Genomic DNA, 24485 nt, shown 5'->3' with positions numbered 1-24485 from the left:
GTATTGAATATTTTTTGGTTTTGAAAGACAGTGGCACTGAACAACACACACACAAAACAAAACCCCTTGGTACCATTGTGCATAATGTACAAGCTTAATGTTTCAGAAATTTAATAGCAAAACATGGAAGCATAACCTTATGTACACTTCAACTTAACTTCCCAAAAGGTTAATAGTTATATACATAGAGTTATGTACAGGTACAGTATGTATTTTGTAGGGTTGCACTACAGAGGCAGCATGTGTGTTTGTATAGCATAGAATTATAGCATCTACTGCATTTTACAGATCATTACTTTCTTTGATTGTTATGCAAATAGTACATTTGGAACCCCAGTTGCTATAAACGGGATAGTCTGTTGTACATTTGAAATCATCCAAAGCTTACAACATTCAATGAACAGGAGGCCTAAACACATTTTGATGCTTTTAGCTATTTGTTTACATTTCTAAGTGATCAATAAAATTTTGAGATATAGGTAAATTAAGCAACATACCATTCTGGGAGAACAGTTGTTTTATTTAGGGGACCTGTAAGCCTGCATGCTCAGTAACAGGATTGTCCCTGATTTTATCAGTAGTTCAGATGGGTGTTTACACATTGGCAGCTTTGCAAAGAAGAAAATCACACTGAGGCAGGTTGTTGTAAATCTACTATGCAAAAAAACAGGAAAATAAGAATAATAAGTGCACTAAAGTGGTAATGTGTTAATGTGATTATAAAGCTTGGTTTAATCCACGAATCCATGAACTAAATGAAGTGTAGCTATTGTTAATTACTACATACAGCTATGTCCACAGTGAGTAGGATAGTGAACATAATGATTTATTTTTGTGTGGCATACTAAACTGTTTCAGATCTCTAAAGAACATTGTAGCATAAAAAAGGAAACCTGAGCAGACACATTATACATTTACTTAGGTAATATATACGTTTTAAATGATTTATTTTTTTTAAGCAAAGAAGGTTATTTAATACTAGGTCACAATAATTCCAAGAGGGTGAGTGAGATCCATCAAGCTAAGCTTTTTTTTAGCGAAAAAATAAATAAAAGTATATTTGCTGGATGCTAATGAGCTAACTATCTTAATATCCTGTGATAGTTACGTCACAAATATAGCAAATGCTGTAATCCTAGTAGATTTTAATTTGTTGAAAAATATGTTAAACATCTACTGCAACAGGGGTTCTTTTACATCTGGTGTAACCAAACAGACAATTCCTGAAAAAGAACATCATACATACGATTATGCATGGAAGTGGCAGTGTAATGTTGTGGGCATGTTTTGCTGACTGGCTCAAGGTGGCGTAGCATAGAAACGAAGTCATGCAGATTGATGCAGTTAACTTCCAAAATAGGCCTTGACTCCTAAGGGTTAAGTTCAGGGTGCAAGTGATACTTTTTTACTCATGTTATTTATGTAATGAATAAACTTTTTGCTTTAATAAATATAGTTATTTTTGAAAACTTGTATTTTAGGTTTGCTCAGGTTGCCTTTGTTTTATATTTGATGTAGTATGAGGATTTAAAGTAAAAAAGAATATATCAGAAGGCGGATGTGTATTTTTTTTACAGCACTGTATGCACATTTTGGCGAGATAAATAAATAATTATTATGTACTGTGGCAAAAACACACACACAAAAAAAATTCTATCTGTAACATTAACCCAAACAGCTGTATCCTGAAATTAGTCATTATTAAGGCCACAGCTTGTACAGTAATTTCAGGTGCTTCTAGACACAGACATAATCACTCGGTGTACATACTGTAGACACATTCTTCAGTCAGTATATACATATAGGCCTATATATATGATATTTACACATTTACATCTCACCCTGGTGTTAAAGTTTGCACAAAACATGTAGATTAGATTGTATAAATGACTAATTTTCAATGCTTGTGCTTTACAGTATACAGTATATACATGGACACATGGTAACACTGATTTACTGTAAACCTAGTGTGTTTAAAAATTGCAGATATATGTAATTTTTTTTAAGTAAACCCTGCAGATTTTACTCTCGGTTTGGCTGATTTGCTGTTTGTCCTCACACCATCAATGCCTTAGACTGAGCAGAACTCCCTTTCTCCTTAAGAGGCTTTGAACCTCAGAGTCGACTCAGCTTCAACAGCAGAAATATTGCTTCAGGTCTGCAGTACCTCACACTCTCTTACTTTGAGAAGGTGTCGATGTATTTGTGTGTCTCGTTTGGGCAGTGGAGGGACTGTGAGGATAACACTGTTGGCACAAGGAACTCTTGATGTTTAATGTTTTTTGAGCCTAAATACTGTTGAAGAAGTGGAAATTTCTTCTCCAAAGTCTGTGTTTTTTCCAAAGTTCCTTGTTTTGTGTTATTGTTTGTTTGTTTCTCCTTTTTGTGTTTTTGCAGCGTTGTCTCGACACACACAGTAGAGTATCTTCACAAACTTCATCTCCGCTACTGCCATAAACAAACTGCACAATTTCCCTCAGCTGTAACAAATGAAGACTATGCAGCTGTATGACGAAGTTCCCAATAAACCCTATATGGAGCCATCATGAAGTCAGATAAAACAATATTTAAGAGGTACTTGTAAAATATTATTATATACTTGTAGATTCTTTAAGAAATGTAAAAACATTATACTATGATTCACTATGACACTTATCATACTATTTCTAAAGCAATGTGAGATAGAGCTTGAAAATCCCAGCTGGACACACCGTTGGTTTACTATTAATTTGCCTACAGGCTAATTTAGGAAAGCTAAAGCTGTAATCAGAAGCTAAAAATTACAGGAAAAAAACGCTGAACATCTAGTTGTGCACTTTTGAAGTTGCTTTGATTTACAGTATGTGCAAAAAATATCTAATTTGTATTTCACTGAAATCTTTTACTTAGACAGCACTGACCTTTTGTCTCGTTTTCACAGTTTTCTTTGTTGCTGAGTGTTTGAGGGCAAACTCCTTTGTAGCTGTCCAGCTTTGTAGCCTGTTACAAGGCAGAGCTTGTTCTTGTTGCTCAACCCAGATGTCTAGTTCATTTCTATCTAGAATTAGCCATTAATGCCTCAACCAGGACAGGTTTTGCATGTCGTACAGCACAGCTGCATGGCAGTGGAGAACTTCAGTCAGCATGTATTTTAACTTTAATTAGCACTACATTTTACTTGAGTAGCTACAGTGCCAGGCAGATGTACTGAACCCAACAATAGTGATGATTACAGTAGATCATACCTTTATAAGGTTACCAACTGATTGCAGCTACTGTTGTCCACAACCTGAGAACCTCCACCTTGGCTAGCCAGAGGTTAGCTCACCTGAAAACTCATTTTATTCTTGAAGTGTTTGTTATTTGAGTGTGCAGTGCAAGAGGAAAGTCTCAGAAGTCCATGTCCCAGCCAGAGAGCTCATCAGGAGGACTGTCTTCATCGGGAGGGTAGATGTCAAAGTAGCTGTGATCTGTTGGTCCTGTGAGCTATTGTGGCAGAGAAGACATAAGGGTAAGAGCTCAAATTGATGAATTTAACTAAAAATAGTTTATTGGTATGTTTTAAAGTAAAAATAAGTAACTATATTTCTTTTGTACTAGCATTTGTAAGCACTTCTTTTATAAGTTGAATTAAATATCAACTTACTTCTCTTTTCAGAGGTGATGGTAAAGTCCTTGCCTTTAGTCCCTCCCAGTTGAAGCCGTTAAACCACCTTAAAAACATATTACAGAGGGCACATCAAACCAGGTCAGTAAGAGCATCTATATATTTGCTTGACAAGTAGTACTTTCCCTGATAATTGGCCCCTCAGCTATTACAGTGTTCCTTAGGTGTAATTTATAATCCTTATTTCTTGTCTTTCCTGTAAGATAGGACTGTAATAATAGTCCAATGTTGTGATGTACTTTTTAATGTGTTTTACATCCCACTGCTCTTGAATAGTGTTTTCAGGGATTATATAAATGCTGAAACCACTAAACCACTGGCTCACATTCATAAAATTCAATACATGCTAATTTGTGCGGCTTATCTCCCCTTTCTCTCTTACCTGTGCTTCTTGATGTCTGTTATTCCATTTTTGAGGTTGCCCAGACGCTCTGAGGGATTTCTCCTGTAAAATTCACCACAGTGACAATTTAGAAAAAGACTGTTTATATTAGGGCTGTAAGGAAATAGTAATATGGTAATATTGTGTTAATTATAATTGACATGCAAAAATTACTGGCAGCAGTTAATTCTGTGTTGTGCTTAAATCCTAGACTACTAGATGGGACCTAATCTAAGCTCTAAGATCTAATCTAATCAATATGGTGTTGTGTTCTTCAAAACAGCAATATATCGCCTTCCTTCCTTACTATATCGCAGTGTATGACAATATATTGAATCGTAATCCCTGTACTGTAGTGCCAGATTTGTGCCACCACACAGCCTTAGATAAGACCAAAATCTGTATAGTTGTTTGTTGCAGTATTGATTAGTTTACCTAGATACTGGACAGAAATATTTCTGATTGCCATTTTGTTGTTCAGTTAAACCCATGTGCTTTGATCTCTAAATTTAGTAACCCATCTGGCTTTCATTTAATTTAACATTTAAAGGCACATCTCCATAAAAGTTCACAAACTCCGTGTTGATAAATCTAAAATTTGTCTTCCCTACAATTTATCTCTTGTGACCAATTTAGTGTTTCAGTGATGGGTTGGATGTTTCAGTAGTTTAATTTGATCCTGTACCTGCACAGCTTGCGTATAAGGTCTTCGGATCTCTTGGTAATTTTCCTGGGGAAATCCATCTTCTCAATGCCTTTTAAGATGAAAGTGTATGTCATCATCTGGTCAGTCCCTGAGAACGGAGGACTGTGGGATGGAGAGAAAAGAGGGAAAATATTTTACTTCTTTCAGCCTTTGAGGAAGTTTCAAACGGTAAGCTGTTAACTCCTACAAAGCTTTGCTGCAGACCAGAAACACCAGTGGACTAACCTGCCAGTAAGAAGCTCAAAGACCAGGATGCCAAGAGACCAGAAGTCCACACTGAAGTTGTGACCTTTGTTAAGGATAATCTCAGGGGCCACATACTCTGGTGTGCCGCAAAAGGTCCAGGTCTTTTGGCCACATCTGATCTTCTTGGCAAAACCAAAATCAACCTGGGAAAGCAGAATGTGGAACATTTCCCAGAAAAACAGTGTGGTAGTAAATTTTAAAACGACTTCTAACTTTTAAGGAGCCTCTGAGGCCTGTATTTTTATTAATAACAACACTGAGTTGCCTTCAGAAACCCCCACCTCTGATCATTACAGAGTTGTGTGTCAGTGTAAGAAGAAAACTTTGAAGCTCGATGTTTCTTTGTCAATGTAACAATGCACATTTTGCATCAGCTAGAAACACACTAGTAATTAGAGAGGATCAAATTCTCTACAATAAGAATCAAGAACATTTTCAGAACATCCTGGCAGATTCATGTTTTCATGACATATATACAGGATATACTCTGCTGCTAAAAGCGTGCTCACCAGTTTAATGTAACCCTCAGTATCCAGCATCAGATTCTCAGGCTTCAGGTCTCTGTAGAGGACACCTTTACGATGGAGGTAGTCAAAAGCCTCTGTGACGCAGCCAACACAGAATTTGGCAGTGGGCTCATCAAAACTCCCCCTGCAAACATAAAAGCCAAATTTAAACTTTTAGCTGATGAGTAAGAGCAGAGGCTACACTGTTCAGCTCTTAGAAGCAGGAGAAGTGCTCTCATTACAAAAATACACCTGAACCCATTTAGACAGCACTTATGACAACTGGAGCGGAGAGTTCTTATTGCTGACAAGATCAATCTGAATTCCCTTATTAAATGGTAACCAAACAAAGATATAACACAACACTCTCGTAACAAAATGTTCCTCATGATGGTAAAGTAATGATATTTTTCAGGAACCTGTGGCAGTAGAATCTGTGCGTCATTAGTCCTTCCTACCTGTCCCTGAGGAGACTCCAAATCTCACCACCCAGACAGGCTTCCAGCAGCATGTACACATATTTGTTGTCCTTAAAAGTGCAATAGAGTCTAGGGTAAGAGAAGCACAGAAACATTAAGCTTCAACAATGACCATCATTTATCCTCTTATTTGCACGCAAGTAGTTTCACTACTCAGTATTTCTTTTTATTTAATTATCACTGTGCCATGAGTAGAGTTAATAATCACTCAATTACATAAACTACATTAGAGTTAATTTGGTGAGGAGCATTATTCAGAACTGATGTCCTGCTATTAAACATTAAAAGCTGCAGCAACAGAACTAATGATGCAAAACAGATCATAAACAATGACCAGACTTCTTAAACTCACAGTTACTTATTATTAGAGTGTAGTACAGTGAACTAACTATTATCTATTTAAAGTAATATACTGAGCATATTATACCTTCATTTGCAAACTAATCTGGTATTAATTGAACCCTACAGTACTATTAAATTGCTAATAGGAAACCAACAAATCATGTACAGATTCAACATCACACTTGACCTTGACACAGCACACTAGATGTTGACCTTTCCATCTGCTGTACCTGTCACCCTACACGTGTTAAATCTTAAAACAGACTAGAAATATGAACGGATGATAGTCAAAACATGCGAAAAGGCCCAGTACAAACAGCGTGGAAGAGGAAGTCAGCTAGGAGGAGTGCTTCAGAAGGTGAAGAATGACTTTAATATCAGCGTCTGCTCCACAGCATGTGATGAAATTAGATCACTGTAATCTTACAAAAGGCAAAGAAAAGCTACTGCTGCAATATTTCAGAACAAATAACTACATTTTCAAAGCGGATATCTGTATATCCCCACTGAGAAGATGCAATCTGCTCGAGGCCTCAACTGTGATCTCATCAAAAACTAATAAGCTCCAGACTGTTTTCCTACACTAATGGAGCAGAGCTTTATTGTGTAGGATAAAAAATGGAAATAGGTTTGGGAGCTGAGCAGGGGGACTGACTTGACGACGAAAGGCGAGCGAGCCTCAGCGAGGATCCTCCTCTCTGAGTGGATGTGCTCTTGCTGTCTATTGTCCACGACGTGCTTCTTCTTGATGACCTTTAGTGCGAAAGTGATGTCCTCGCCCTTCACCTTTACCTGTGGATGGAAAAGAAAAACAGGATGGGATATCACAAGGTAGAGACTTTTCACAACAGACTTTTTTAACCTTAAGAACATGTATTTTTGTACAATGAAAAAGCTGTGAAATGTTTGCAGGAAAACAGAATAATCATACCGTATGTCTCATTCCATTCCCTTTATTCTTGTCTAAACTCTAAGCTCAATTCTGACAGCGCAGTCAGACATTTGTTTTGCTAATGTAGCCTTCAACCACTACTTAGCATGCAGTATACTACAGCTACAAACAGATGTCTAGTCCTAATGAATGGTGACTGATATACAGTAGCTTACCGACACACTTGAATAGAATGCAGCCATTATCAATGTCAGTTGTTACAGCTAAGACTTGTCACATTGTCTGCAAAATGTCTGTGTTCTTTTACCTGAGGAATTATTATCATGTGCTTCAATCCATGCAATGTAAAGTGTCTGCATTATTTAAAGAAGACAAATCTGGGTCTTCATTATCAAAGCAGGTTTGTAGAAGTTCAAAAAGACCACAAACTAGTATTTAAGATTTTTCTGAATCTTTTTTGTCTCATCTGTTTAATTGCAAATAAAATGCATATTTTCAGGTCTCACCAGTTCTACTCGTCCAAAGCCACCAACACCAAGAGTAGCGACGACATCCAGGTGATCAAAAGGTCTGGATGGAGAAAACGCTGACACCATCTCCTTCAGCTGAATAACATCAGGAGACAGCGGCTGACTCTGGTGACGTGACAGTGACTTCCTGGACGGAGATGCAGATGGAAAGAGAGTCTTCTACATTTATTGCAACCAATGGGAGAGATGGAATTCCAAATACAACAAGTCTAGGTGTGTTATCTGCATCAAAGTCCTGATTAGATTTGTGTCTACTTTATTTTGCCAGCAGTTCTGGCAAGAAGCTAGTTTCACACAGCTTTCTGTTCACATATCTGGCCAGAGCATCAGGTACTGCACCGACCTGGCATGTCTCTTCTTGTCGTCACGATCAAGTGTTGCCACATAGCCTTGGAGGTACTTCTGTAGCTCGTTGAAGGTGCCCACTGTCTGATCAAATGTCCTAGAAAAACAACCCCGCATCAACAGTGCAACCACGGGAATGTTGGCTTCTTAACAACTTTAACTTTTACTGAGTCACTGAGCTTAAGAAACACGGGAAAAGGTTGACAGCTGGAACAGGAAGATCACATCACGGTGTGTAGTCGACGTTTTTCACTTTAGACTGCAGGGTAATGGGGCAACAGACCAGAACAGGGACTTGGCATTTATTTTCACTTCAAATGTCAGAATACTCACTCTCTGTCAATGACGAGGCACTCCACCCCGTTCTCATCAGCGATGATATTGGCTGACCTGACATCATCGCTGAAAGAGACACATCACACACATGAATACTCATACACTTGAAACACCCACATTTTCTGACTTGTTGCACTGACTTTAAGATCAGGAAGGCGATTTTATATTAAAGTTTACTCTAAAGAAATCTATTCTGCATATGATTTAGTAAAGCTGTAAATGAGACTATGAACAATTTTCCTCTTAAAACTTTGCAAGAGGACAATAAACAGCAGCCAGTGACTGTATTTCTTTGTTTTTACCTTATGAGAGCCTTCTCTCCAAAGTAGTCTCCCTTCTGCAGTGTGTTGATAATCTGTGGCACCTTGTGGGCTTCGGTGGTCTGGGTCACCTTCACCTGCACATTAGAGTTAACTGGATGTTTAAGGGGCTTTTCACTTCTTCATTGCTGCTGTCTCCAGTTCACTGCTGTAGCTTTCACAGGTGCTTTCAATTTTGTGAAAATATTTTTATATGCATTGTAAAAAAAGATTAGGATTCTAAGGAATTTAAATAATGGACATATGCAATTATAGTAATTGGAACACGATGGGCTATGGGTGATTAAGTAGCATTGATGCACTTTATATTTTCTTGACGTGCTGTCAAAATAGACACATTAATAGAAGAAGGGTTTTAATCAGCCATCTCTCTGCTTGTCATTCCTCAAAGTGCTGCCTACTCGAGCACCAGTTTTTAACAAAAACACTCCACCAAGCAAAAGCAGGCAAAACATCCAGGCCCTGTAATTCGTGAGGATTTAAAACCAGTGGCCCAGCCTATCAAGGTCAAACATCTCACTTGTGGCAGTGTCCGGCTGGAGAAATACCACAGTGATACTGCGGTGTAATGGCTGCGGTGTGTTTTAGCTAAGTGTCCTGCTTAACCTGTGTGACCTTCACTTCCCCCGTTTTTTCTGGTGACATGGGCTCTTAGAGTGTAGAACCATTTCCTGAATTAGTCGCTTTCCTTCCAAACAACATCTGTGTGTGTGTCTCTGGTTTGGTTAGCTCCGTGCTGAGGAGCTCCTGTCTCACTTCGCCTCATAATGGCATTTTGAAAGTCCCCTGTGGACGGTGCTGGCCCCTCTCCATCTCCCCTCACTCGCTGGTTTCAGGTTACAGACTTATCAGACAGACGGACGGGTGAGTCATAGTCCAACACCTCCCAGGCTTACACTGTGACCACTATATTGTTTTGTTGCAGCAGTGAAGTGAAAATACGTTTACTTTCCAGACTATCTTACATGATTCCTATTAGTTATGACAACATTCAAACATCATTTCAGACTTGAAGGTGAGACTACAAGTATTTCTGTAGACATTTAAAACTCTTACTGACTGATGAGAAAAGCCTGATCAGTACAGTTTAACACAATACCACACACGATTGTCTAACTGAGGCACTGCAGAGTTTATTATGTTGCTGTTAGAACAGGATTGATTGATTGATTTGTACATTTATTGTTCATTAATGACATGGTCATTAAGGTCACACATCATTTCAGATTTTATTTATTTAGGTTTTAGTGAAGTCCTTGTATGTCTCATGGTGCTTGATAGAAATAATTAAATCATTATTAGCACTTTTGACATAAAAAGTATAAATAGTAAAGTAAATATCTATGCAAATACTAGTAAATTTTTATCAGATCAGTACCAAACACAATGACAATCATAAACTGAATGATGTGTTTGACACGTTACCTTTCCCTGTGCAATGATGTAGAAGGTACTGCCCTCCTCTCCCTCCCGGATGACGTGCTCTCCTTTGTCATAGTATTCCTAAATGAAAGGGTAAGTGGGGTGGGTAATGGTTGGACAGACGGGAGAGAGGGGAACAGTCAGAACTGAAGCATTACATTGATTCTGCCATCGACCTCCGCGGTCTGATTCCTGGTAGCCGATCCCCTGCGGGGTGAGAGCTGGAGTTGCGTCATCTATGATGCTCTTCATTCAGAGCTTCTCAACATGTTGTTCAGCAGGGGATTTGGGACCTCATGGGATCAATCAAACATGAAATATAGGTTAATACAGTATATGTAAATGATGATGATGTGTCTCATATCTCTCATGAGGGGCAATATTTCTGTTTGACACCATAGTCTATGTTAATATTAATTAGTAAGATGCTAAACTAACTGGCATGTTTAAACCCATAGTATGTTTACCGTGATGTTTTTTAAATTGCTAATAGTCTCTTTAGTCTGTGGGAACATTTCCACTCCACTCTTCCATTTATATTTGGGGCACATCCCCAGAGTAGATCAGATAAAGGTTGCTCTACAAGAAACTGCTGATCACTAACTCATAAACACACTGCACCTGAATATTCCTTCTGTTTTCATGAAGCATGATGCAGATCAGCTAAACTCCCAGCAGCTGAAAGCAGGAATTTTCAGTTTAACAAACAAATTCCTATTATTGTTTTTGGCAGAGCAGTATGTGTCTCTTGGTCCTTCATGATCACATGCAAGCTTTCTCTTTCTCTTCATCTTTCTCTCTCTGCTCGTTCATGAATTAGTTTAGAACAGGAAAAAACACCTTCATTCAAGGTGTCTAGTTACACTGTGAATACAAGAAAAGGATGTTAGCCAATACAATTATAAAATTCAATATTCAGATATATGATGCTACAACTCACACACAGGCAAAAACACACACATCCTCCACACAATACAGCTGGTCCACAAGTAAGATTGCACTTGACTGAGAAAGATAGTTACAGTGTTTAGTTCAGTTTTACGAGCATCATAAAACTTAATGACACTTTGAAATATTCCCCAATCCAACAGTGAGGTACAGTGTGTTCTCTCTGTCCCCCGAGCTCTTATTCAGACGCAGATTGCTCTATTTCGTGCTGTCAGTCACCCTCTATCCAAACCAAACCTAACACACCATCCCAACCACAGCACGACAGGCAGTCCGCTGAGTCAGCGAGCTGCCAGATCGCCTTCCATTTTCTAGCTTTTAGGTGAGGAAGAGGAAGTGCAAAGGATGAAGGTGAATGGGATGAAATGTTCTCTGGGACGGATGCCAAATTCCAGCAGCTGAGACAACCGTCCACGGCTGTAATCCGCTTGACTATAGAGGACTTGAGCGAAAAGTGAACAAATGAATCAGGGCAACCACGCGTAAACATTCCCTGGTGTTTACTGTCAAAACTCTTGACACGAGTGGTATTTTCCTTGAGCGTCCGAGCTTGTTTACGTCGCGTTTACGCTTCAGGAGAGCCTAGTTTAACACCCATCCATGACAGCAGAGACAACATGCCAAGGCTTTGTTTATAAAGACTGTCTGGATGATACAGTGACTGTGCAGGACAGCGACAGCATTTGAATTGTGTCTCCGGTTTGTGATACCAGGCTGCTGAGGTAGAGTCCTAAGCTTGAGCCAAACGTTTACCTTTTCAGGAATGAAGGACGACACTTAAAAGCTTTAAAGTATGTGCCTTCATAAAATACTTCAAGTACCCTGACAGCCAGCAGTGTTATACATCCCTTTCTGCCTGATCTTTACCATCAACTTAGTCTGATTTGGTTTGACCATGCTAGACAGACACACACTCTTCTGTGTCTGTGTTGAGCTTGGCTGCAGTCATCCTATTTTCAGCGACTGCCAATCGAGCAGTCACAACACATATTCAAACCACACACCTCCTCTCTGCTTCTAATGGCACACTAAAACAAGAGGAAGGATTTAACCTACTTTCTAGACCACCCCAGTTTTCACTAGCCCACATGTGAACTGCTTGTCCCCGTTCGAAGCGTATTGCTTACGTGGTTCATGTATCATTTGAGGACAATGTAGTTGAAGGGTCTAAATTTCTGTTTAGTTGTGTCCAGTAACACTAGTAACTTTTTTTTATGCACAGAAACATTCTGGCAGTAACCTCCGCCACAAGCAACTTCCTGGAGTTTCCACCAGCTGTATGGTCAAAGCTGGAAGAGAACCTCCACCTGTAGCCCAACAAATCCACAAATATCAAACATTACTTCTACTACTAACTGTTTTTCATCTTTGTAAAAATATATTCCAAAGTTAATATGAAGTTTATGAGGATTTAGCAGTTAAAGACTGAGACATCTTCTCTCTTTCTGTTTTTTCTCTTCCTGTTACTGCCCCTTCACCACAACAAGGAAACACAGTCAGAGAAAGAGTTTAATACTTAAACAGAGTGGAACTTTGAATTTACTAACTTGCACTCTGATAAACTGGTATGTTTTTATCCTCAGTTTAAAAATAAAATAAACTTAAAACTTGGGAACACTTTGACTTCAAACCTTTAGAACAAAAGGTTTGAACATCTTCTCCAGACTGGTAAACAATGTTCATGCTGTTAGGAAAATCTGCTCTATTTAGCTGTGTGGTGTAATTACATTATTGTCATTATTCAGGTTTTCCATTTGTTACAGTGGCACAGTAGGACAGATAGTGTCATGCTCTCACAATCTACATTTGTCTTCAAGCTTTGACGTTGTAAACATCTCTATAAACATCTATAAATTTAGTAAGTCAGATAGTCAGACCAGAGCTAGGCATTAAATGACACATATTTAAATGATGTGTGTATTTGTTTGTTTCCTAGTGAGATCGTGCAGTGAACGTGTCATTCACTTCAAGTTAGTCCGCCATCCAGAGACAAACAACATTTCCAGATCAACATTTCTTGCTTAGTAAGAGCAGAAGCTCAAGCTGAAAATAGAGGAGTCACAAAGCAGGAAGCTACTACTTAAAACAGTCATTTAAGCAGCAAATTCCTTCCCTTGACAAGAAGCATCAATATTATCTGGCGAATTCTCAATGAACATCTGCACCACTATTAGGTTTCAGCTGCCCACAGTCCCCCCCTACCCTCCCTCCCTGAGATGCAAAAGAATCAGCTCCATCAGAAATGACTGAATAAGTAAAACTTCTCCCATAGAGGAAGGTAGCAGGACGGCCGGTGATTGCAAAGAACGTCCTTGAAGTTTTCATTGTGAAAAGACGCTGAGAAAGGCTGTTTTTGACCCGACGCTGACAGGCTGCGCTCCGTTTTCTCTTTCCGCACTGAAATACAATGCTTGTGGAGGAGAAACGGAGTGAGCCATTCTCCTGCATGTTTCAACATACACGCTTGCACACTCATTTTACCCACTTGTATGTTCTCACACGAAAAGCCTGTCACTCGCACATCTTTAAGAAATCACTCGTCCCCCATTTGAATAAACACTTTCTGGGGCCTTGGTCAAATAATTATGGTAACAATATACAGCGCCTGGCGATGACAGGAATAATATCAGCTCTGTTCATCAAGTAGGTAATTTGTGAGGTCTTGCCGACTGGAGGTAAGAAGAATATGCTGACACACAGTAATGGTATATGGCCAAATGGTAATGATATTTTGACAGCAGCTATCTGCAATGCTGGCTCTCCCATGAGCTGCCAGATGGTTGTGCAACACTAAGGCAATACAATGAAAAGTCAGATTGTCTCTCCAGTAGAAATATAGATAGTTTGACAGAATAACTTACCACCTCGAGGCAGTCCACTATTTTGCTTAGTTTGTCCTCTGGCAGGTTGGCCAGGAGTGAAACACTGACAGAAAAGACAAAACACAGATGCTGAACATTAATTTCTTCATGTACATTATAATACAATATTCTACACATATGATGCCAGGGACTTTTCGTGTATGAACTACATTTCCTGTGTCACATCATGTCAGCTAATGAGCACTTTTAAACAATGTAATTGACAAAATTGTTCATTTAGGTACAATTATGAGCTCTAGTTACTTTCATTTGCTTTTACACAGCTGTAGACCTGCAAGTACATTCACAGGGACTATTTTTACAGACGTGCTCCGGCTGCATGGCTCTCACTTTTAGCTTCTTATACCCAATTTGATCTCAGCCAACAAGATGACAGCTAAGACAGGGTGACTACACTACTAGCTCAGCACAAAACAGCTCAAAGTCAAATAAATGGTCAGCTAGTGGGAAAGTGGAACGTCTATGTAGCAGCTATTTATTAGTATATTTTCCTCAGAAGCTGGTGTAGATCAGGGCGGCACAGTGTCACTTCAGAGCTAGAAGAACCTGGATTTGAGTCCTTCCTGTGCCTGTGTGTGTGTTTTCTCTGGGTACTCCAGCTTCCTCCCACAGTCCAAACACATGTGACTTGGTTAACTGGTGATTCGAAATTGTCCATATGTGAGTGCGAATTGTTGTTTATTTCTACATGACAGCCTTAGACAGACTGGTGACCTGTCCAGCTCAGGAATCAGGATTCAAGATTGCTGGAGATTAGTTCAGTTGCTATTTGTAGTTTATACTAAACGTAAAAAACTGATACTGCAGATGCTACTGTCTTCTAAAAACATTTGTTCCCAGTTGGGAGATGCTCATAAATATCAAATATCATACATAAAATCTGAGAGAACTTTGTTTCATGGTAGACTTTGCCTCTATCTTACACATTATATGTAGTAAATTATTGCTTAGAATATCCACAACAATAAGGTGATGCTAGGGCAGCTTAGGGCTAACCTTCGAAGAAAGTTGCGATACTGTTCATGCCGCGTCTCAGCCGTCATCCTCATGATGTTCTGAAACACTTCCCTGTCCAAAGCCCATGTTCGCACTTTGTTCACCGCTGTAAAAGAAACATTACAGACATTAGAATAATGAACATGGTCCAGGTTCTGACCTTTCACTGAAAAACTAGTTAACATGTGCCCCTGATTAGAAGGGAACTACAGCTGTTTTTAATAGCAGAGCGTCGAGGAAATGTTGCACTATGAGCGACATTATGGAATTGTGAGTGACAATAGAAAGACATTAACATTTTCTTTTCTTCTCCCACAACTTTCCTCCCAGTTTCTGGTTTAATTAAAGCCCTCTATCACCACATAGACAGATTCTTTTGACAAAACTGGCAGGAAAAAACACTGTAATCTGCCCTCTATCTTGGTGGTGATTCATCAACTCAAATCAACAAAAGCTCTGGTGCAAGAAGGAAGTAGCTGTGAAAATCTGTCATGAACTGGTAGCAAACAAAGAGGTCACCTTTATCTGCCTAATCTGTGATCATGTATAAATCCACTCAGAGAAACATGTCAAACTTTCACGCTTTTTCTAGTTCACCCTGAATTCTTAGGTCAACTCAGTGTCCCTTCTCCAGAGGCCACCAGTCAATTACTTGGTTAAATATATAAACCCTGACAAAAGCACTCACATAGTACACGGTGTATGCACTTTCCAAATGCAAAGGTGGTGAAACCCAGTCACAATGTAAAGCTGTGTATACTGTAGCTCCCTCCAGTTTGCTTTTTTGCTCCACTTTCTTACCAGCAGAAGTCAACAAGTACAATACTTTCAATCTACTAACAGCCAATTGCATTAGTACATATGACAAACCAAGAGCTCTGTTTATTTGTTCTCCTGACCTTTTTGACAAGGATATATTCACTGCCATTATATGGTGGTGGTGAAAAATCCTTCTCGGTTGTTGGTTTCCTACTGGAGATGGTGCTGAAATAGTGGCAAAATACTGATATATATATACATATATACATATTAAAAGTATTAAAAGTTTGTGATGATACAAAGTTTTCCTTTGTGTTATCAGCTAGCTATCAGGTCTAAAGATGTTGAAGATGTCATGCCCTGAGAAAAACCTTCTTAGGAAAGAGCTTTCACCTTGGAAGACGTTATTATTACTACATTAATTTTTACTCCAACTTCCTCTCCAAAGGAGGATAATTGCTGATTACCTCTCCTGTGATAAACTGATAAACATAAGTGACCGTTTTTAATGGGTTTGTTTTCTTTCCAGTGCTTTCCTGTAATCTAACACACAATGCTGAGTCATATTCTGTCTGGATGACAGCAGTAGTTCAAATTTAAAACCACAGTCTGATCAAGAAAAACAGTTCTGTAAAAATCTTTACCTCGCACTGATGCCGTCCGTGTGCAGTTGTACAGAATGGCTAATTCTCCAAACGTGGTCCACACTGTTATCGAAGTGAGCAGTTTGCTGTGCTGAAACACTTCCAGTTTCCCATCTGTAAAATTGAAACAAGGGCAACTGATACTTTAAAAATGACAAATAAAAAGGGGCATTTCAATTTCATTCAGTTAATTTACAACAGAGAACAATATTCCATTGGCAGGAACATCAAAATTGTTCTAGTTTCTATTCTAGTGATTTCAACACCTGATTTCACCAGCTGGTAGAAATGGATAGAGCCAGTAATAATACTGCAAACAAGCAGGTTTCCATAATTTTGCATCATTTCAAAGACTCACAACATTAATTCTGGGGTCTCATACTAATAATAATATCTCACTTTGAAAATCATACTAAATTGCTCAATCCCTTATTCTGTATAATGTAAGACATAAGACCGTCTGTACCCACCTACTACCTTTTAGGCTTTTGGTCTGTTGGTGACCCTGTTGTAAAATCATTGGCAGCACACAACATGACTCACATGACAGATGTAATTAACGAGATTACATTCAAGTGGTTTCATTAATAATGTATAACAGTTTTAATGCCTTAGTAACTATTCACATCACAAACAGCTAAAGCTGTGAATGGATTCAGTTTCAGTAAGTACAAAAAGCCATAAATTCATTGTTCACCACCAACCACACTGGCAGCCGACCACCCATTGTTAACAGACCATGTGGTCTTCTAAAAAACTTGTTGCCTAGTTACTTGGAGAGTTGCAAAGAGGAATTTATTGCTTTAGAATTTTTATAAGCCAAAATAATTTAAATCTCCATTTTTATAGGACAAAATTAGATTAGTGCAGGGTTTAGATGCCATTCATCTGTGTAAAGCACTGGAACCAATCAAACACTTGCTTGATGCAGCGTTTGACTGACTCATGGTCAGAGAGGCTGTACAGTAGCCAATAGGAGCAGAGGTTAAGTGCATACAGTAAAATAGTCATCTCAACATGCTACAGGTCGGCGAGGCAGGTGGCCAGTTTCAGATTTCAGTTTTTTGATTGTTCCAGACCCTGGGACCCTGCAGTCAGCAATCGTTTCACCAGCATCTCCTCAAAATTCACTTCCTTCAACAATTGATCACTTACAATGCAGCTTAATGTAAACTACATGGTTCGGGAAACACGCAGGGAAGAAAAAATAAATAATCGCGTTGACTCACAGTTTCTCTCCATTTCTTTCATTAACAAAAGCCCAGTTTTGATAATACACTCAACACAGTGTTTACATTTGGAAATGTATGCTCCTAAAAGTATAATGTCTTCATTCAATCATCAAAATCTTCTCATTCAAGGCAGCAAAAAGATAAACAACCTGGTTTTTATCAACACAGATCATCACATCATACGTTCATTCAGCCATGTAATGTTGATATACTGTATAAGCTGTCTATGTCCACTCCATATCTGACCTGTTATCTACATTAGGTCATAGACTTTCTCCACATTACAGCTACTGCAATATGCAATGGCTTGAGTGTTGATCACGACTATTTTTGCACACACCTACAACTTTTTCCCACTCTCTTTGTTCTTTTTTATACAAAGACCAGGGAACTGTGTTCATTTAGTTATTTAGTTAGTCAGTAGAGAAGCAACAGTAGAGAAAACTGTGCTTAGAGCCTAAATGCATTAACATGAGATGCTTCTTTTGTTTCTTTAGGACAGGGGTGAAGAACGCAGAGCTACAAGTCTGCAAGTTTCATTCTAAACAAGGCTCCATACACTAATGTGGGCTCCACCCAGCAGAGTAGACAAACCCATTACGGAAACCACCTGTTGATGTTGCCTCTTCACAGCACATGGTTGGCTGCTCCTTTTCTCCTGCTTCTTATTGGACGGTTTCCATCTTGTGATGTTATGTACTCGTTTGGCTGCTACAGACAGAACAAGTGAATTTCCTAATTTAATTTCATTCTATTTAATTAAGATGTGACTGAACCTACCTGCCAGGACGAACAGATGGTTCCCCGGCTCTCCCTGCTTGATGACGTACTCTCCCTGCTGGTAAGTGCGCTCATACATACACTCCACCATATCTTTAATCTGCTGCAGCTCCAGCCTCTTCAGGTACTGGTTCTTGTTCAGGGCGTCTGTTAGAAGCTTCTTCACACTGTCACAGATGACACAGAGGAAGAGTTAGAGGTGGTTGGTGGAGGTTTAACTGTTTATTGTTGGATATTACAGGGAGGGTTACAGGCCAAGAGAAGAAAGAAAGATCAATGCAGGGTAACACAAACATTCATGATCTTTCATGTGTTTATTGAACACACCCATTAAACTAAAACTAAATGAAACACTATTTATAACTGACTAAAGCACCTTTGGCAGGAATAAACTCAAGCAAACACTTCCTGTAGCTGTGGATTAGACCTGCACAACCACCAGGAGAAATTTCTACCTCACAGAAGTGCTTCACCTCAGAAATATTATCATGACATCTGGTGTTCACACCTATCTTGAGGTCAAAATACAGCGTCTCTATTGAATTGAAGCTTGAGCTTTGACTCCAGGACGTGGATTTTGTGTCTCTGAAGCCATTCTGTAGTAGAATTACTTTGAGTCATTGTCTCGCTGCAACACCCAGCTCCAGCTTGCAAACAGCCACCTTGACATTATCTTGTTGGATACCTTGATAAACTTAATTTTCCCCTCCATGATGACAAGCTGCCCAAGCTCCGAGGCAGCAAAGCAGCCCCAAATCATGATGCTCCCTCCACCATACTACCCCGTACTATTAAGATGATGTTTAGTAGTAAGTAAGTAATAAGTTTTTTTAAGTAAAAGTTTTAATTACCTCTCAGAAACCTGATTGCAGCTACAGTATGTGATATGTTGCTGAGCTCACTGAGCCACCATGACTCCCACATCTTCATTACTCACCATGTTTTTAAGACTGCGTGATAAATATTTTGTCTCCTGTGAAACACAGACTGTTTGCAGCCTCTGAGCTCTTTCCGACAATGAATCAAGTAAAAGAGTGAAAACATAACATCATCATGAGCTGTTAAAGACCACTGTTGCTCATTTTAACAGCTGCAGCTTGGGGCCTGTGAGAAGACATCACTTCCTTTGGGAGCTGTAAAGCAGAAAGTTTAAGAGCCGTGGCTGAACGCTAACTGTAGATCTTGAGACCCGGTGTCCGCTCTAAGAGGTGAGCTTAGCAGGTGATGGGTGGTCCGTTTATCTACCTTATCTCATGTCATAAATTAGCACTTTTAGGCTTCATAAAATAACAGCAGATGACATGCAGTTCAATATTTTCCAACCCACATTGTTTTTCCCTACTTGCTATGTTATAACTCTGCCAGAGTCTGCAACATGTTACATTGTCATTCACAGAAAAGTAGGATTCTGTTTCAAAGGGACAGTCTGCATGAGGGCACCTCATTTACATTAGTTTTGGTTATATAATCCATGCTGGGCTTATTAGTGACATATGTTTTAAACATGAGGATTAGATTGAGAGAGGGAGACTGTGCAAGGAGCATTCACTCACTGTTGTAGTCACATTATACAATCTGAAGAACACTTACTGTGACAAAAGGCAATCTGGCTTTCCTGTTGGAAAATCTAACAAGACGTATTCTCTCATTAATTACCCTTTTGTATTGTTTCTTGAATGAATTACGTGACGCGAGAGGGAGTCACACGTTAGTTCCCTCAGTTGGATTTTATCTTTGTACACCCGTCCAAAACAAATGTAAAACTGGCTGCTTGCATTAACATGACAAATAGGCTCAGCTCATTTAAGCTGTAAAAGAACAAAGCCAAGCTGGATGAGAGAGTAGCTGAAGAGACGTAGGCAGCCTGTGTTCCGCTGCGGAGTGTTAAAGGTAAATTAAAAAGTCATGATGATATTGTGTTTTTGTCCTTCTGCCTGGAAACCTTCATTAATTTAATAGGAGAACTTTGTCTGTCTCTGTTCTAATTTGTCTTATTCTATGCTTTTATTTTAACAGTGGAGTCATCCATGGGGCCCCAGTCGCTCAAAAAAGTGAGCAATGGTGGTGTTCACTGTCATTCTGTTCAATCTGGGATCGATTCTTTCTCCTTACAGCCATGTCCAGGAAGGTTTACTACAGTCCCATGGACTTTAAACCTCTAAATAATGTTTCTAGGTGTAGTCACTGGGACATGAAGCTGCTTGGAGATCGTCTTAAAGCCTTGAACATGCTTGTCTAAATTTTCTTCCTGATTTCTTCAAACAACTCTCTCCTTTGTTTTGTCTGTTCTCGGTGTGGCACACACATTGATACCAGACAGCGCTACTATATAGACAAAACAAGATTAAAAAGGCCTTTAAAAATAGCTTTTACAAATATGAACTCTTAATAAAAATAAGATCATAAATTATAAGATTTAAGTTTAGGGGAACATAGCGTGCTGTAAAATAGTTGTGCTGTACATTAAGTGTTATTCAGTAGGTCATTAGAGTAGAACAGGTCCTCTCATTCACCTTCTGGAAGTCTGGCGTTATACCGACTAAAATGCAGCAGGTGATGTTCAGTCAAGGCAGGGAACAAGTAGATAGTTTTGTGTTCCATGCCATTTAAAGCCACTAGAGGGCAGACAGATGTGTGTGTACAGTACAGTAAGTGACCCACTGAGGAATGATCTTTAAGCAAAGAACCCTAGAAGAGGGTGAAATATATTTAATATTTGTCTGCTTAGTTTATCTGAGACAGAAAAGGCTGGAAGCCATAACATCCCCATGAGGACACAATCTGAGATCACCTTACTTCTATAATTTGATATACTATACTTCCTGTTGGGGTGGGACATACGGTAACACAGAGGGGTTGCAGAAATCACTGTAATACCAGTTAGGATAAACTCAACTTGACAGAAGGGCTGGAGCTCAATGGCAGGAAATGTGGCTTCATTGCTGATTTATACCTGCAGGTTTTTACCTTATGGAAGAAATAAATGACTATTGGATTCATCTTTGCATTAGTAGTATTTTACCACATCTGTAGTTGTTGACAGCTTGACGGCTGTCATGAAGCCACAACAGTAGTAGTGAGTTTTGTGCAGAACAGTCAACTGTTCCCACTCTAACCTCGGGAAACCATTTCTATATGGACCTGGCTTTGTGCCAGGTTGAAACAGAAAAGGTTCAAACTTTATTTCCCTTCACTGTAAATGAGGTGGTCGACATACATGTGGACATGTAGTAGTGTCACTTTTAAAAATATATAGATTAACATATTTTATATTTAAGTTTTTTTTCTTTTGTCAGTCTGGGTTGAAAGTCAGGAAACATTCTTGGATGAAGTGGGTTTTATTCATCTAAGCTTTTTGCCCACTACCACTCACTCTTTCTGCTGGCTGTATTTATTAAAATGTAAAGAGCAGACTGAGATGGACTTGAACATGAACCTGCAGTCTGGCTTCATTTTACTCCTTTTGTGTTTTGGACTTCTGCAGAGAAAACATCTCACCTTGCATCCTTTGGTACCCGAGCCTTCTCAAAAGAGAACTTGGGCAGGCTGCTGGAGTCGTAGGTTCTGGATGTGGGTTCAGCCGAAACTCCAGCTTTGGCCCCTTTTCTCCTGTTGAGGGTTTCTTTGATGCGAACACTAAGGTTGGGGCTGTTCTTGCTGCTGGCTTTGACTGAAGGGGGCCGCGATGCCAGACCAGTCGAGGCTCCGCTCTGGTTCCTCATCACGTCCTGCAGCTTGTTGAGCTGGATGCACTTGCTCTGCAGCTCCTCGCTCAACTCGGCCACAGCACGCGACTGCTTGGCCAGCTGCTCCTGGAGACCTTTGATCTGCTGCTCTTTGGCACAAATCTCCTCATCCTTCCTCTTGCCCTCTCGCTCCAGCTCCTCCACTCGGGCCCTCAGACAGTCCAAGGACGAGATTTTCATCCCGCCACTGTGATCTTTGTGGGCTCGGCCGTTAGAAGAAGAAGCAGCAACTGCAGCAGCAGAGCTGTCTGTGGATTTGTAACGCTTTGATTTTACTGAACCGTTCCCCATGTTGTCACCTGACATGAGAAGAGAGTCACAGTCAATATGTGCTGGGAACCAAAGAGGAGTGAGCTTTTCCCACAGTGCAGTGACATTTAGCACAAAAAAAGTCTGTTTGAGGAGGCTCCAGTGAGGTTTCAAACAAAAGAGCTGACGGTGTGAGGAGAGAAAACTGGAGTAAGAGCAAATCTGTATATAATGGTCAACGAGTGTGTCTACTCTATTTATTATTCAGAAGACAGGAAGTATTGCATTACATCAACAGTCACTCCCTGTGCACTCTGATGTAGCAGTGAAGGAGATGCTGCTCGGCAAAAAGGAGAATTTACCAAAAGTAATAAGTTTAAGTGATCTTTGCTGCGTGCTCCTCTGCACATAGTAACAGTGTATGAGGAGGATAAATGTCAGAGAACAATCCTGTTGTTGTGGTGTGGGACTGCTGCCTACTCACACACACAGCTGACTTCATTCATGACATTCCTGCTGGGATACAGTGAGAGGATGTCAGATCACACTGTTCTCCAACAGACGCTTTATTCTCAGACGTCCAGCCTTCATTTATAACCCTATTTAAACACATTACTACTCACAGTTTCTTTGTGTGAACGCTTCAACTCTTTCACGCACAGACCGGCTCTTACACCACAGGACTGTGCGTAAAAGGTCATTAAAAACGAATCCGCTTCAGTTTGTTGGTTTGGTCCCAATTAAAACATCTCAGAGGAGCGTGCACCGGCAACTTCCGATGCGTCGTCATTGTCTCCTGAGATGGGAGTGAAAAATGAATCCGTGTAGTTACAGAGTAAATGTCGGTGCTCACCTGCTCCGGAGGCTTCAGACGACCTGGAGAGACGATTCAAGAGAAGGAACGACGTGTTCGCACATCGGAGCATCAGTAGAGACACAGTTCAGCTACAACACTGCCCGCATCCTCTCCTCTCCTCTCCTCTCCTCTCCTCTCCTCTCCTCTCCTCTCTTGTCCTCCCCTCCCTCCCTCTCTCTCTCTCTCTCTCTCTCTCCCCCCTCTCGCTTTCCTCCTCAGTTGTGCGCGTTCTCGCTTGCGCGGTCATGACTGGCAGGTCAAGTGTCTGCGGCGTCAACCCCGATTTTAGTAAAAGTCAAAACGTTTTAGTGATAAAATACTAAACATCTTTTAACTAGAAAAGCTTAATTAAGATCATTTTAAAAGCAGAATATGCAGCAGTAACAACAATCAGCATGAAGCCAATTAAACAAGTGATTACACGTCATAGATTTAATGCAGTAATGTAAAATATTTTATCCAAACAACCTTAATAACACTGAAACAACAGAACTTTACTTAAGTTAACGTACTAAGAACATGTTCAAAAATGTGCCTTACAAAACTAGAATTACAGACCAACGTGGATTGAGCAATTAAAATGTTCATTTTACCTATGTGGTGTCCTTACAGATATTCCCACATCAGGATTTGAATTTATTTAAACTCGTCTAGCACAGAAGAAGGAGATCAGACTGGCTCCTTTTTTAAGAAGCTGGTAGAATCTGAATCGTCAGCGAACTTTGAGATGTGCCTGTCAGCATGGGAGCTTCTGCTGTCTGATCTGTGTGCAGGATGTATTAGACCTCAAGTCCAAAAGTATTAGCATCAGCGCACCACCAATAAAAGTTTTCATCATGCAGAATGATGAATTAAATGAATTATTAGTGGTTTATCCATAATAATACATCCTCAGTGAGGCTGATTATATTATGTACTAAGAATCTAAAGCTGTCAAGTAAATATAGTGAAGTCAAGAGTGCAATGTTTCCCTCTGTGTGTCGTGGACAATAGACATGGTAACAAACAGGACAGGGGCATGGTGTACATGCAGGATAGTGGGTGCAGAAATCCACGTCTGGATGTGATGCATGTGTTCGGTCTAAAGTCTAGACCCAAAGCTGCAGTCCCTCACATCCACAAATGATTAATTGGTTTTCCCAGTGTGTTTGTCTGTGACGCTGGTCTGAGCAGCCTGGCCTGCAGCAGATTCCACTGACGGGCTCAGAACAATAATGGCAGGTGGCCAAAGCTGATTCATC

At 39.8% G+C, this 24485-nt stretch overlaps 1 protein-coding gene across 1 annotated transcript; it reads right to left on the bottom strand.

Annotated features, from left to right (window-relative positions):
- Window positions 1-4: 4 nt before the first annotated feature.
- Window positions 5-23349, bottom strand: prkg2 (protein kinase cGMP-dependent 2). The gene is made up of 19 exons (XM_026343459.1): window positions 23242-23349; window positions 21892-22438; window positions 18394-18560; window positions 16382-16495; window positions 14979-15084; window positions 13962-14025; window positions 10156-10233; window positions 8713-8807; window positions 8408-8476; window positions 8073-8171; window positions 7706-7856; window positions 6963-7099; window positions 5945-6034; window positions 5490-5631; window positions 4960-5123; window positions 4714-4836; window positions 4029-4091; window positions 3626-3692; window positions 5-3465 (listed from the first exon to the last, which is right to left on the bottom strand). Exons 1-19 carry the CDS (start codon window positions 23312-23314, stop codon window positions 3370-3372), a joined length of 2445 nt encoding a protein of 814 aa, XP_026199244.1. The 5' UTR covers window positions 23315-23349; the 3' UTR covers window positions 5-3369.
- Between the last annotated feature and the right edge of the window lie 1136 nt (window positions 23350-24485).

Source organism: Anabas testudineus, chromosome 9 (assembly GCF_900324465.2).
Source record: "Anabas testudineus chromosome 9, fAnaTes1.2, whole genome shotgun sequence".
Lineage (NCBI taxonomy): Eukaryota > Metazoa > Chordata > Actinopteri > Anabantiformes > Anabantidae > Anabas > Anabas testudineus.
This window is presented reverse-complemented; position numbering and strand designations above follow the sequence as displayed.